The sequence below is a fragment of the Oncorhynchus nerka genome, linkage group LG3, assembly GCF_034236695.1.
Source record: "Oncorhynchus nerka isolate Pitt River linkage group LG3, Oner_Uvic_2.0, whole genome shotgun sequence".
Lineage (NCBI taxonomy): Eukaryota > Metazoa > Chordata > Actinopteri > Salmoniformes > Salmonidae > Oncorhynchus > Oncorhynchus nerka.
This window is the reverse complement of record NC_088398.1, coordinates 77391739-77406623: the sequence shown is the minus strand read 5'-3', so window position 1 is coordinate 77406623 and position 14885 is coordinate 77391739. Positions and strand designations below refer to the sequence as shown.

At 44.0% G+C, this 14885-nt stretch overlaps 1 protein-coding gene across 5 annotated transcripts in view; it reads right to left on the bottom strand.

Moving 5' to 3' along the window:
- Positions 1-14885, bottom strand: part of LOC115118925 (E3 ubiquitin-protein ligase Midline-1-like) — a 96204-nt gene that overhangs the window by 41100 nt on the left and 40219 nt on the right. For 4 of the 5 annotated variants that reach the window (XM_065016047.1, XM_065016048.1, XM_065016045.1 and 1 more), the window contains exon 2: positions 6877-7598. In XM_065016047.1, the coding sequence (XP_064872119.1) occupies positions 6877-7542 (666 nt within the window). In that variant the 5' untranslated portion in view covers positions 7543-7598. Of the gene's footprint in view, positions 1-6876; positions 7599-10273; positions 10531-14885 lie in introns of those variants that run through there. The other variant, XM_065016046.1, reaches the window with a different exon arrangement.

The window sequence follows — 14885 nt, the reverse complement described above, 5'->3', positions numbered from 1 at the left end:
AGCCTCCATATTGACTCTGTACCGTTACTCCCTGTGTAAAGCCTCCATATTGACTCTGTACCGTTACTCCCTGTGTAAAGCCTCCATATTGACTCTGTACCGTTACTCCTGTGTAAAGCCTCCATATTGACTCTGTACCGTTACTCCCTGTGTAAAGCCTCCACATTGACTCTGTACCGTTACTCCTGTGTAAAGCCTCCATATTGACTCTGTACCGTTACTCCCTGTGTAAAGCCTCCATATTGACTCTGTACCGTTACTCCCTGTGTAAAGCCTCCATATTGACTCTGTACCTGTTACTCCCTGTGTAAAGCCTCCATGATTGACTCTGTAGCCTCCATATTGACTCTGTACTCCCTGTGTAAAGCCTCCATATTGACTCTGTACCGTTACTCCCTGTGTAAAGCCTCCATATTGACTCTGTACCTGTTAGCCTCCATATTGACTCTGTACCGTTAGCCTCCATATTGACTCTGTACCGTTACTCCCTGTGTAAAGCCTCCACATTGACTCTGTACCGTTACTCCCTGTATATAGCCTCCACATTGACTCTGTACCGTTACTCCCTGTGTAAAGCCTCCATATTGACTCTGTACCGTTACTCCCTGTGTAAAGCCTCCATATTGACTCTGTACCGTTACTCCCTGTGTAAAGCCTCCACATTGACTCTGTACCGTTACTCCCTGTGTAAAGCCTCCATATTGACTCTGTACCCCCTGTTACTCCCTGTATACTCCCTGTGTAAAGCCTGACTCACATTGACTCTGTACCGTTACTCCCTGTGTAAAGCCTCCACATTGACTCTGTACCGTTACTCCCTGTGTAAAGCCTCCACATTGACTCTGTACCGTTACTCCTGTGTAAAGCCTCCACATTGACTCTGTACCGTTACTCCCTGTGTAAAGCCTCCACATTGACTCTGTACCGTTACTCCCTGTGTAAAGCCTCCACATTGACTCTGTACCGTTACTCCCTGTGTAAAGCCTCCATATTGACTCTGTACCGTTACTCCCTGTGTAAAGCCTCCATATTGACTCTGTACCGTTACTCCCTGTATAAAGCCTCCACATTGACTCTGTACCGTTACTCCCTGTGTAAAGCCTCCATATTGACTCTGTACCGTTACTCCCTGTGTAAAGCCTCCATATTGACTCTGTACCGTTACTCCCTGTATAAAGCCTCCATATTGACTCTGTACCGTTAGCCTCCCTGTGTAAAGCCTCCACATTGACTCTGTACCGTTACTCCCTGTGTAAAGCCTCCATGATTGACTCTGTAGCCTCCACATTGACTCTGTTACTCCCTGTGTAAAGCCTCCACATTGACTCTGTACCTGTGTAAAGCCTCCTATTGACCCTGTATAAAGCCTCCACATTGACTCTGTACCGTTACTCCCTGTGTAAAGCCTCCACATTGACTCTGTACCGTTACTCCCTGTGTAAAGCCTCCATATTGACTCTGTACCGTTACTCCCTGTGTAAAGCCTCCATATTGACTCTGTACCGTTACTCCCTGTATAAAGCCTCCATATTGACTCTGTACCGTTACTCCCTGTGTAAAGCCTCCATATTGACTCTGTACCGTTACTCCCTGTGTAAAGCCTCCATATTGACTCTGTACCGTTACTCCCTGTATAAAGCCTCCATATTGACTCTGTACCGTTACTCCCTGTGTAAAGCCTCCATATTGACTCTGTACCGTTACTCCCTGTGTAAAGCCTCCATATTGACTCTGTACCGTTACTCCCTGTGTAAAGCCTCCACATTGACTCTGTACCGTTACTCCCTGTGTAAAGCCTCCACATTGACTCTGTACCGTTACTCCCTGTGTAAAGCCTCCATATTGACTCTGTAAACCACATTGACTTACTCCCTGTGTAAAGCCTCCATATTGACTCTGTACCGTTACTCCCTGTGTAAAGCCTCCATATTGACTCTGTACCGTTACTCCTGTGTAAAGCCTCCATATTGACTCTGTACCGTTACTCCCTGTGTAAAGCCTCCACATTGACTCTGTACCGTTACTCCCTGTAGCCTAAAGCCTCCTGTAAAGCCTCCATATTGACTCTGTACCGTTACTCCCTGTGTAAAGCCTCCACATTGACTCTGTACTGTTACTCCTGTATAGCCTCCTCCCTGTGTAAAGCCTCCATATTGACTCTGTACCGTTACTCCCTGTGTAAAGCCTCCATATTGACTCTGTACCGTTACTCCCTGTATAAAGCCTCCATATTGACTCTGTACCGTTACTCCCTGTGTAAAGCCTCCATATTGACTCTGTACCGTTACTCCCTGTGTAAAGCCTCCATATTGACTCTGTACCGTTACTCCTGTATAAAGCCTCCCATGACTCTGTACTGGTACCCCCTGTATAGCCTCCATATTGACTCTGTACTCCCTGTGTAAAGCCTCCATATTGACTCTGTACCGTTACTCCTGTGTAAAGCCTCCATATTGACTCTGTACCGTTACTCCCTGTGTAAAGCCTCCACATTGACTCTGTACCGTTACTGACTCCTGTGTAAAGCCTCCATATTGATTGACTCTGCCTCCATATTGACTCTGTACCGTTACTCCCTGTGTAAAGCCTCCATATTGACTCTGTACCGTTACTCCCTGTGTAAAGCCTCCATATTGACTCTGTACCGTTAAGCCTCCATATTGACTCTGTGTAAAGCCTCCATATTGACTCTGTACCGTTACTCCCTGTATAAAGCCTCCATATTGACTCTGTACCGTTACTCCCTGTATAAAGCCTCCATATTGACTCTGTACCTGTTACTCCATATTGACCTGTATAAAGCCTCCATATTGACTCTGTACCGTTACTCCCTGTGTAAAGCCTCCATATTGACTCTGTACCGTTACTCCCTGTGTAAAGCCTCCATATTGACTCTGTACCGTTACTCCCTGTATAAAGCCTCCATATTGACTCTGTACCGTTACTCCCTGTATAAAGCCTCCATATTGACTCTGTACCGTTACTCCCTGTATAAAGCCTCCATATTGACTCTGTACCGTTACTCCCTGTGTAAAGCCTCCATATTGACTCTGTACCGTTACTGACTCCTGTGTAAAGCCTCCATTATTGACTACCCCCCTGTATATAAGCCTCCACATTGACTCTTACTCCCTGTATAAAGCCTCCATATTGACTCTGTACCGTTACTCCCTGTATAAAGCCTCCATATTGACTCTGTACCGTTACTCCCTGTATAAAGCCTCCATATTGACTCTGTACCCCCGTTACTCCCATTGACTGTGTAAAGCCTCCACATTGACTCTGTACCGTTACTCCCTGTGTAAAGCCTCCACATTGACTAAAGTACCCCCGTGACTACTCCCTGTGTAAAGCCTCCATATTGACTCTGTACCGTTACTCCCTGTGTAAAGCCTCCATATTGACTCTGTACCGTTACTCCCTGTGTAAAGCCTCCATATTGACTCTGTACCGTTACTCCCTGTGTAAAGCCTCCACATTGACTCTGTACCGTTACTCCCTGTGTAAAGCCTCCATATTGACTCTGTACCGTTACTCCCTGTGTAAAGCCTCCATATTGACTCTGTACCGTTACTCCCTGTATATATCCTCCATATTGACTCTGTACCGTTACTCCCTGTGTATAGTCTCCATATTGACTCATTGTACCGTTACTCCCTGTGTAAAGCCTCGCTTGTTATTTTAGTGCAGCTGTTTAATTATTTGTTACTTTTATTTTCTATTTTTTACTTATCTAGTTTTTTACTTACCACTTATTTGTATTTATTTTCTTAACTTCTTAAAGCATTGTTGGTTAAGGGCTTGTGACAAATACGATTTGATTTGATTTGATCCTTCAAACTCTAGAATCATTAAAATTAGATATATTTTTATTTTCCCCTCTCTTTCTCACTTTTCTTTTGCCTAACATAAGAGATTTCAGACATGTACAGGTGTCTAAATACTTCTGTTACGTCTATGATTTACGTCCCCTCTACATTAGCCAGTTCCTTCTGGGTTGTAAATGAATAGGGCTTTGATGTGGCTTCGCAGTGGGTAATATCGGCATACTCTAGTCCAGCTTGTCAAGACTGCAATTCAGAAGTGCAATTCATTTACCAACGCTACCTTTTTGCAGTGAGGTCTATGGCTGCATCTCCACATAAATTAAATATCTTTGTCTTTTCATAACGTCTCTGTTAACATGATTTATTTAGGTTATTTTGTACTTTGCCTGTTGTATATTTGATATGCTTAAATTCAAAAAGGTGAAGCGGGGTGACTAGTAATTTATGTAAAAGATAAAGCCTCTTTAAAAAAGATATATTTTTAAAAATCAAGACAATAGCCCCATGTGAAAGATGCACGAGGGAGCACAAAGGAAAATGTTGCAACCACAAAAATGAATCCTTATAGACTAAAACAAACAACCCCTAAAACATGGTCCTTCTAGTGCTATAGACTGACTCAGGGACACAGTATGACAATACCTTGGCACAGGGGTCAGGGGGGAATGACAAACAGACAGAGAGTAATCCCACACAAGACAAAGGTATCGACAGCGGGATAAAGAGTAATGAGCACCAGTTCTGGGTTTGTTGATTAGTTCTGACATTTACTGTCATGCTCAGAATAACTTCATTCATTTGTATCTGAAGAATGAAAGAGTTGACATGGCCACGGACGTTGTAATCAGATATAACGTAGGATTTGTCCTGAAAAAAACGTGACCAACTAGTAGGTGGAGTATCTTACAACTGGCAAGAAATGTCAGAAATGCAGAGCTCAAGTTTGACCACAACTACAGTAAGTCTGCCACTCTTCCCTTAACCTATTTAACTAAGCAAGTCAGTTAAGAACAAATTCTTATTTTACAATCTCCCTGGGGGGGGGTTATGTAAAACCTGATGTTAAACTATGTTCCAGAGTACATATATCATCTTTATAATGTATATATACTGTATGGCATTACTGGTTACGCAGAAAAAGCAGACATCACATAGAGGCCTTGAAGCCACCCATAGTGATAGACTATATTCTACGGTCAGGTTTACAGAGCATTTGCACCTGTGCAAAATATTATCCTGTTACTTTCAGAGGGGAATAAAAGAGTCCAAAATATTTTTATTTTTATTTTACCTTGATATATTTTAACTTGATTATTGGTATTATTTCGTCTGCAGGTTTTATTCCTGAAAATAACAGCTGCTAACTCTTAGTAGACCTGTCCCTGAATATGGAGTTGGATTAATACTGTAGATACCATAGATATCTCCTGGTCTGTTTCCTCCTGTTCGCTCCTCTCACTGAGATAGCAGTCTGGAGTTCTCTGCACAATGACAGCATGATCAAACAAAGGAAACACTGGTTACCGCTGATGCTCTGACCTCGATCGCCATAGTGTTGCAATCTAAGATTACCGCATCTCAGTTTCACTGGGATTCTGGGACCAAGCTTGGCATTCTCTTTGTTTTTGGTGAAAGGTCAAGCAAAAAAAGTAGTCCGTGTGTACTATATAATGCAACATCCCTGTTGGTGACTCATGCATAAATAGTGTAACATTTGTATTTATTTGTGAAAAGTCCTGAGGTCTTTTCAAAGTCATGCAATGGTATCCATGTGGTCCCTAGAAAGCCTTCATCTAGACACATTATTACATTATTACACTGACTTCTCCTTTACTAAAGGCATTGACTAAACACTGCCTCCTTCAAATAAAACATCAATTGGCTATCAATCAACTGTAAAAACAAAACAACAACAACAACAACAAACGATAATAGATATTGCTATTGTAAATACAAAAATAAAAAATTAATTTACTGATAAAATACTTCAATACATGTGGTTCAACAGAATGTATAGGGGTTAAGGTCTACTGACATCACATCCCTATTTGCCGTGTCTCTTGATAGAGCTTGTCAGATGTGAGGGTATATTTCCATGTGAAAGGCTAACTATAATACACAGCCGCATGGTTCTGCCTGGTAATAAAGCGTTGATCGCTCCCATGAGGTTTCTGGAGCCATGATCGAGTCCCATGGCGCGTATGCGAAATGCTAGCCCACAAAGCCCAAACGTCAATGCTTTTGACAGGAGCTCATTCAAGTCTTAAGTGCAAGGAATGCGTGGCCACCTTTTTGTGTGTGTTCCAGCTAAGAGCCTCTCGTGATACCATATTAATATGGACACATGGAGGGAAAGAGGTTAGTTGAACTTAACCTGAAACCCTTGGAAGCAATCTTTATTTATTGGTTGTGATTTCGTGTCAAAATGTTATATTTAAGCCGCTAAAAGAAAGTGTCATGGTGTGTGATCACTCCTTGTTCCCAAAGCTCTTTGCTCTTTGAAATATTAACAGACCTCATATGAGTTTACTGTAGCTGCATTAGTGGGGAAGTCTGACTGAATGTGAAATTCCATTTGCCATGTTTCTAATACTGTAAGCTTTGTGTTGCCGTTTCGTAAGCCAAGAGGGCCAGTAGATACAGTGTAACACATAGCGTATAACTGTGTGTTTTTTTCACGTTGCAGTATGTCACATAGGTTTTTAGGATGAGGCAACATTTGGAAAACAACACAATTAGCAATCACATTATTTTTTTGCATCTCTGAAAATGTGTGTGGCGAATCTCAACCAAACTAAAAAAGAATGGTCAGATATTGAATCTGATGTGTCAGGTAATTCAGGCACAATATTGTTTATTTAATATACCCAAATGTTTTTACTCGATTTGAATCAAATATGATTTTTAATCTCACCATTTATTCCATTCAGTGGACACAAATTATTGCACATAGTGAGCTTTTCACAGTCAATCATTAACTTCCCATACTCCCCAGATATTCCTGAAGGTGTGTGCAGAACAGCATAGTACAGCACAGAGCATCTCTTACCTTGAGTTTCTCATAGCGGTCGCTGAGGGCGGCTACTTGGTGGTCCCGATGCCGACCGACCAGTTTGCACAAGGCACAGATCAACTGTTCATCTGTGACACAGTACATGTTCACCTTCTCGTCCTCGTGCTCCAGACACATGAGTCCCCTGATGTGGCAGTCTGGCATGGGCTCGATCAGACGGTGGCTGGTGAAGGGCTTCTTATTGGGGTGGGTGGCCTTCAAGCATTCGTCGCAGTAGGACACCTCACAGGTGACACAGGTCTTGACGGCATCCTGGGGAGGGTCTTGCTCACAGAACTGACACTGCACCCTCTCGCTGGGGGAGGTCATGGCCGTGCCGTCCGGGGCGACCCGCTCACGGCGAGTCTCGCTGGGGGAGTTGGGCCCGCTCACGGAAGCCTTCTGGAAGCGGTCGATGATGTTCTGCAAAGTGACGTTACGCTTCAGTCCCTCTAGGCCCCTCTGGTTGAGGGTGATGGCATAGCGACAGGTTGGGCACTGGAAGGCGCTGATGGACTGCACAGGCTCGTTGGGGCTGCAGTGGGAGATCAGGATGCGGTGGGCACAGTTGAAACACAGGCTGTGAGCGCAGGGCAAGAGCAAGGGGTCCTCGAAGAGCTCCAGACAGATTGGGCAGGTCAACTCCGACTCCAGTGTTTCCATCTTCACACGCAACAAAGCGATGTCGTCAGCGAAATCCAGGGAAGCTGATCAGCTATCTGTAGGGATGACATGGACTTCATCATTAGAGAATGGGAGAATGGGAGAGATAGAGAGAGAGAGAAAGAGAGAGAAGCAAGGGGTTCAAAAGGGTTAAACAGTAGGGGGTTGTCAACTTTCCCAGAATAGAAATTAATGAGTAGTCTGACCACATTCCTAATCTAAAGAAAACTGGAGATTACTTGGTGTGGTAGAGGAATAAATAGCAGGTATTGGATAACACATCTCTGGTATCTTCATCAGGGGTTATTGCATGAAATGCAGACACTTCTAAATTGAGTTTCAGTGTATTCTAAACCCCTTACAGAAATATAAATTAAAGCTGAATCGAAATTAAACTTGTTTGGTAAGAAGTAAAGTAATCCATGTCGATCTTGAGTTCTCTAGAACTAATTCCTACATATTTTATAGGGAGGCACATCTGACCGTATTTCCTGCGATGCAACAGCCAAATGAAGAAGACCGAAATTGGGAAAAACAAACAAACGCTGCATATTTTATAAGAGCCTTGAGTTGTTTTGATGATATAACTCTGGAAACACCATAAAATGAGTCATTTTCGTCAAGTGGCCCTTGTCTATGGAGAGGCTTGGCTAGGCTAGCTAGCCCAGGGCAGTGAAGCCAGACAGATCACTGAAGCAGAAGTCCCTGCCTGTTCACGGCTGGAACTCCATACTGTGACTGGCCTGACGGACACAGAGCCTTTGTTCCAGGCCAGTCAGACACCCCAGCTGCGAGTGGATACGCTGTGCCCGTCGCGTCTCCCTGTGTGAACTCTACCTCCACTCATTAAGTGTGAAAGAAGGCAAAAGCTCATTATCAGGCCAGCCGGGCACAAGTGGTCTTTGAAGTTGAGGACACAGAAACTCGCAGAGAGCTATAGCTAAGGACGGGTTTGTTCCCTTCCCCTATTCTTGTTCAAATCCACAGAGACACTCAGTTAACCTACTGGAAGATACAACTGTTACGCTCGTCTCACATGTCTGTGATGTAGACAATATGAATTCCTCTGTGGGGCTTTGTTGTGCTACTGTTGGTGCTTTGTCCCAGACATGGAGTTTGTTTTAACAGAAACCTTCTCTCTGTTATCCAAGTTGATGAGCCAAGTCAAGCTAAGGAGGGTAGAATTAGCGTGTCCAATGTTCAAACGTGATGTCAGTACTAAGAAAACATACGGTATAGGTTACTGTATAGCAGTTGCCAGAAATACACTCAAATATTATTATGGTTTATGGTTTCCTCTACAAAACATAGAGTCTATTCTTAATGCAATGTTAAATGATCCATTTTAAAAATGCACAGTGCACACAATATAACATGTTGATTGTTTGTACACTGAAGTAAATTAATCTGGTGAAATGGAAGTTATACCATTTCAACAATAAGATTACTTACAAAGTAGATTAGTGCTCATGTCTACTAAAAATAGTAGCAGAATTAGAAGTGTCTACTTAATCCACACAAGAATACTGTCCTGAAATGTCTGTCTGTCATCCTTTTTAAAAATCTGATTTTATTGAACCTTTATTTAACCAGGCAAGTCAGTTGAGAATAAATTCTTATTTACAATGACTGCCTACCCCCGGCCAAACCCGGACGACGCTGGGCCGATGGTGCACCGCCCAATAGGACTCCCAATGACTGCCTACCCCCGGCCAAACCCGGACGACGCTGGGCCGATGGTGCACCGCCCAATGGGACTCCCAATGACTGCCTACCCCCGGCCAAACCCGGACGACGCTGGGCCGATGGTGCACCGCCCAATGGGACTCCCAATGACTGCCTACCCCCGGCCAAACCCGGACAACGCTGGGCCGATGGTGCACCGCCCAATGGGACTCCCAATGACTGCCTACCCCCGGCCAAACCCGGAAGACGCTGGGCCGATGGTGCACCGCCCTATGGGACTCCCAATCATGGCCAGATGTGATACAGCCTGGAATGGAACCAGGGTCTGTAGTGATGCCTCCGCTGTGCCATTCATAGTGTGGGTAAGTATTCCACAAAACAAACACAACTCAACTGACACGTACACTCTTAGAAAGAAAAGGTGCTACAGTATATCTAGAACAAAATATACAAAAATATTCAGATAAAAAGGGTGTACCAAAAAAGGTTTCTGTGCCTACATAGGAGAACCCTTTGAAGAACCCCTCTTGGTTCCAGAACCCTTTTGGGTTCCATGTGGAACCCTTTCCACAGAGGGTTCTACATGGAACCCAAAACAGTTCTACCTGGAATCAAAAAGGTTTCTCCTGTGGGGACAGCCTCAGAACCCTTTTCGAACCCTTTTTTCTAAGAGCGTACGTCTGAATATTTTTGTATATTTCCTCAAAGCAAATTACAATAAAACAGTAGCATGCAAATAAACTTCCACGTGTGACTGAACATCCCCGGCAAATGATTAAGTCTCCGTTCAGTGAAGACAAATAACAGTTCATAAATATTGAAAAAGAATCAAAAGAGCTTTTGCGTGAAGTGCAAATACTGTACATAAAGACAAAATGTCCCTGCCAATGATGTCATCATACAATCTTACAAAAGCCCTAGATACACTGAACCGCTGTCAAAGTACACTGTGGCAGAAAGCCAGAGGAGAGTGATTCACATCAACTACACCTTTACTCCACTCCCTTTGAAAGTTTTCCATTCACACGCAGTTCACTTTACCCACCGGTGGATTTCGTCCCGCTTTGCACTGCAGAGACATTTCGGTTGAGGGGAAAACTTCTGACCAAAATCATGAAAACATATTAAAGGACATCAAAGGAAACCCTCCCGTAACGAGGAGGTGGTCGGTACCCAGATGACAAAAGTCTTTGTAAGGCAGTAATCCTGCTGTACCGGAGCACGGCTGTCACTAACCAGGAACCAGAGACAGAGAGCAAAAGGTAACCAGCACAACAGGAAGACCTTCCCCACAACTCCAGGACAGACAGCTCCACCTACAGTAGGAGAGCTGGCCAGCAATCACTGGAAATACAGGCAGAGAGAGAGAGAGAGAGAGAGAGAGAGAGAGAGCGGGGCAGAGAGAGAGACAACGAAACAGCGAGACAGAGGGGCAGAGAGAGAGAGAGGGGCAGAGAGAGAGAGAGAGAGAGAGAGAGAGAGAGAGAGAGAGAGAGAGAGAGAAGAGAGAAAGAGAGACAGAAAGAGAGAGAAAGAGAGAGAAAGAGAGAGAAAAGAGAGAGAAGAGAGAGAGAGAGAGAGAGAGAGAGAGAGAGAGAGAGAGGGGCAGAGAGAGACAGCGAAACAGCGAGACAGAGGGGCAGAGAGAGAGAGAGAGAGAGAGAGAGAGAGAGAGAGAGAGAGAGAGAGAGCGGGGCAGAGAGAGACAGCGAAACAGCGAGACAGAGGGGCAGAGAGAGAGAGAGAAAGAGAGAGAGAGAGAGAGAGAGAGAGAGAGAGAGAGAGAGAGAGAGAGAGAGAGAGAGAGAGAGAGAGAAGAGAGAGAGACAGAGAGAGAGAGAGAAAGAGAGAAAGAGAGAGAAAGAGAGAGAGAGAGAGAGAGAGAGAGAGAGAGAGAGAGAGAGAGCGGGGCAGAGAGAGAGAGAGAGAGAGAGAGAGAGAGAGAGAGAGAGAGAGAGAGAGGGGCAGAGAGAGACAGCGAAACAGCGAGACAGAGGGGCAGAGAGAGAGAGAGGGGCAGAGAGAGAAAGAGAGAGAGAGAGCCAGGACATAAGCAGAGACGGAGTTCTCCAGAACCCCAGGGGTAGACCTAGTCAGTGTAACTCTGGCCCTCACACAGGACAGGCAGGTCAGTGTCCTCTGATCCCTGTCTTTTGAGCTGTAAACCAAAGAGGAGACAGAGAGGAGAGAGTCAGGATCAGTTTCCCTCTGTGACCGTCTCCTCTGCCTCTCTAGCGGCACAATGCTGCCCTGTGTGGTGAAACTGTTCTTAGCTCTGTCACCAGGGATTAAAAACAGAGAAAGGCTGACGATACACATGCACACAAATACACACGCACGCAGGAACGCAGGCACGCACACTTATGTGCACACACACACACACACGCGCACGCACGCACGCACACACACACACACACACACACACACACACACACACACACACACACACACACACACACACACACACACACACACACACACACACACAGGGGATGGGTTGGGATTGGAGCAGGGACAGGGGTGGAACACAGGGATCACATCCCAATCTGAACTCTTTCTCCCTGCTCAAAACGTCAGTGTTTCTCAAATGTGTCACTGGGTTGAGGCAGTAAGCATACAAAGTTTCACAAATTCATCATTCGATTACAGAAGAGAATGAGAGAGGTAAGAATGGCTGTTTCAAAGATGAGTAAAATCTGTAAAACTTCCCAATGTGTTCATGATAAACCCTGTGTTAATCTGTTCCGGTGTGTTCATGATAAACCCTGTGTTAATCTGTGTGTTCATGATAAACCCTGTGTTAATCTTTTCCGGTGTGTTCATGATAAACCCTGTGTTAATCTGTTCCGGTGTGTTCATGATAAACCCTGTGTTAATCTGTGTGTTCATGATAAACCCTGTGTTAATCTGTGTGTTCATGATAAACCCTGTGTTAATCTGTTCCGGTGTGTTCATGATAAACCCTGTGTTAATCTTTTCCGGTGTGTTCATGATAAACCCTGTGTTAATCTGTTCCGGTGTGTTCATGATAAACCCTGTGTTAATCTGTTCCGGTGTGTTCATGATAAACCCTGTGTTAATCTTTTCCGGTGTGTTCATGATAAACCCTGTGTTAATCTGTTCCGGTGTGTTCATGATAAACCCTGTGTTAATCTGTTCCGGTGTGTTCATGATAAACCCTGTGTTAATCTTTTCCGGTGTGTTCATGATAAACCCTGTGTTAATCTGTGTGTTCATGATAAACCCTGTGTTAATCTGTTCCGGTGTGTTCATGATAAACCCTGTGTTAATCTGTTCCGGTGTGTTCATGATAAACCCTGTGTTAATCTGTTCCGGTGTGTTCATGATAAACCCTGTGTTAATCTGTTCCGGTGTGTTCATGATAAACCCTGTGTTAATCTTTTCCGGTGTGTTCATGATAAACCCTGTGTTAATCTGTGTGTTCATGATAAACCCTGTGTTAATCTGTTCCGGTGTGTTCATGATAAACCCTGTGTTAATCTTTTCCGGTGTGTTCATGATAAACCCTGTGTTAATCTGTTCCGGTGTGTTCATGATAAACCCTGTGTTAATCTGTTCCGGTGTGTTCATGATAAACCCCCTGATAAACCCTGTGTTAATCTTTTCCGGTGTGTTCATGATAAACCCTGTGTTAATCTGTTCCGGTGTGTTCATGATAAACCCTGTGTTAATCTGTTCCGGTGTGTTCATGATAAACCCTGTGTTAATCTGTTCGGTGTGTTCATGATAAACCCTGTGTTAATCTGTTCGGTGTGTTCATGATAAACCCTGTGTTAATCTGTTCCGGTGTGTTCATGATAAACCCTGTGTTAATCTGTTCTGTGATAAACCCGGTGTGTTCATGATAAACCCTGTGTTAATCTGTTCCGGTGTGTTCATGATAAACCCTGTGTTAATCTTGTTCGGTGTGTGTGTTCATGATAAACCCTGTGTTAATCTGTGTGTTCATGATAAACCCTGTGTTAATCTGTTCGGTGTGTTCATGATAAACCCTGTGTTAATCTGTTCCGGTGTGTTCATGATAAACCCTGTGTTAATCTTTTCCGGTGTGTTCATGATAAACCCTGTGTTAATCTGTTCCGGTGTGTTCATGATAAACCCTGTGTTAATCTTTTCCGGTGTGTTCATGATAAACCCTGTGTTAATCTTTTCCGGTGTGTTCATGATAAACCCTGTGTTAATCTGTTCCGGTGTGTTCATGATAAACCCTGTGTTAATCTTTTCCGGTGTGTTCATGATAAACCCTGTGTTAATCTGTTCCGGTGTGTTCATGATAAACCCTGTGTTAATCTGTTCCGGTGTGTTCATGATAAACCCTGTGTTAATCTGTTCCGGTGTGTTCATGATAAACCCTGTGTTAATCTGTTCCGGTGTGTTCATGATAAACCCTGTGTTAATCTGTTCCGGTGTGTTCATGATAAACCCTGTGTTAATCTGTTCCGGTGTGTTCATGATAAACCCTGTGTTAATCTTTTCCGGTGTGTTCATGATAAACCCTGTGTTAATCTGTGTGTTCACATCACTCAAGTTTTATAAAGTGGGGGTGGATCACTTTAAATTAAGGAGGGTACCATCTACCATCTGCTCTCCATGTGCATCCCCTCCCTCTCTCCCTTGCTCCCTCCCCTCCCTCACTCTCTCTCTCCCTCGCTACCACGCTCCCACCCTCCCTCTCTCAATCCCCTCCCTGACAGACAGATCCATATTGTTGACATTCTAGACGTCTTGGTGAACACAAAGTGGTGGGTGTGAGAGTGAGTAACACATGGTGTTGGAGATGGAATGTCAATGGCTTTCCCCTGTCTGACTTCCTGTGAAGCCTCCAGCTGGGCAGCAATACCTGCTGTACTGTAGTCTAGTATACTGTAGTGTAGTGTACTGTCGTGTATTGCAGTGTAATGTAGTGTAGTGTGCTGTACTGTACAGTAGTGTAAAGTACTGTTGTGGAATGTAGTGTACGGTACTGTACTGTACTGTAGTGTAAAGTACTGTTAGGTAGTGTACTGTACAGTACTGTAGTGTATTGCAGTGTAATGTAGTGTACTGTACTGTTAGGTAGTGTACTATACAGTACTGTAGTGTATTGCAGTGTAATGTACTGTACTGTACTGTACTGTTAGGTAGTCTACTGTACAGTACTGTAGTGTATTGCAGTGTAATGTAGTGTAGTGTAGTGTACTGTACTGTACTGTAGTGTAGTGTATTGTTGTACGGTAGTGTACTGTGGTGTACTGTTAGGTACTGTACTGTACTGTAGTGTAGTGTACTGTACTGTATGTGTGTACTGTAGTGTAGTGTACTGTACTGTATGGTAGTGTACTGTTAGGTAGTGTACTGTACTGTATGGTAGTGTACTGTACTGTTAGGTACTGTACTGTACTGTATGTAGTGTACTGTTAGGTAGTGTACTGTACTGTGGTGTACTGTTAGGTACTGTACTGTACTGTACTGTGGTGTACTGTTAGGTACTGTAATGTACTGTTAGGTACTGTACTGTACTGTACTGTGGTGTACTGTTAGGTACTGTACTGTACTGTACTGTAGTGTACTGTACTGTTAGGTACTGTACTGTACTGTACTGTACTGTGGTGTACTGTTAGGTACTGTACTGTACTGTACTGTAGTGTACTGTTAGG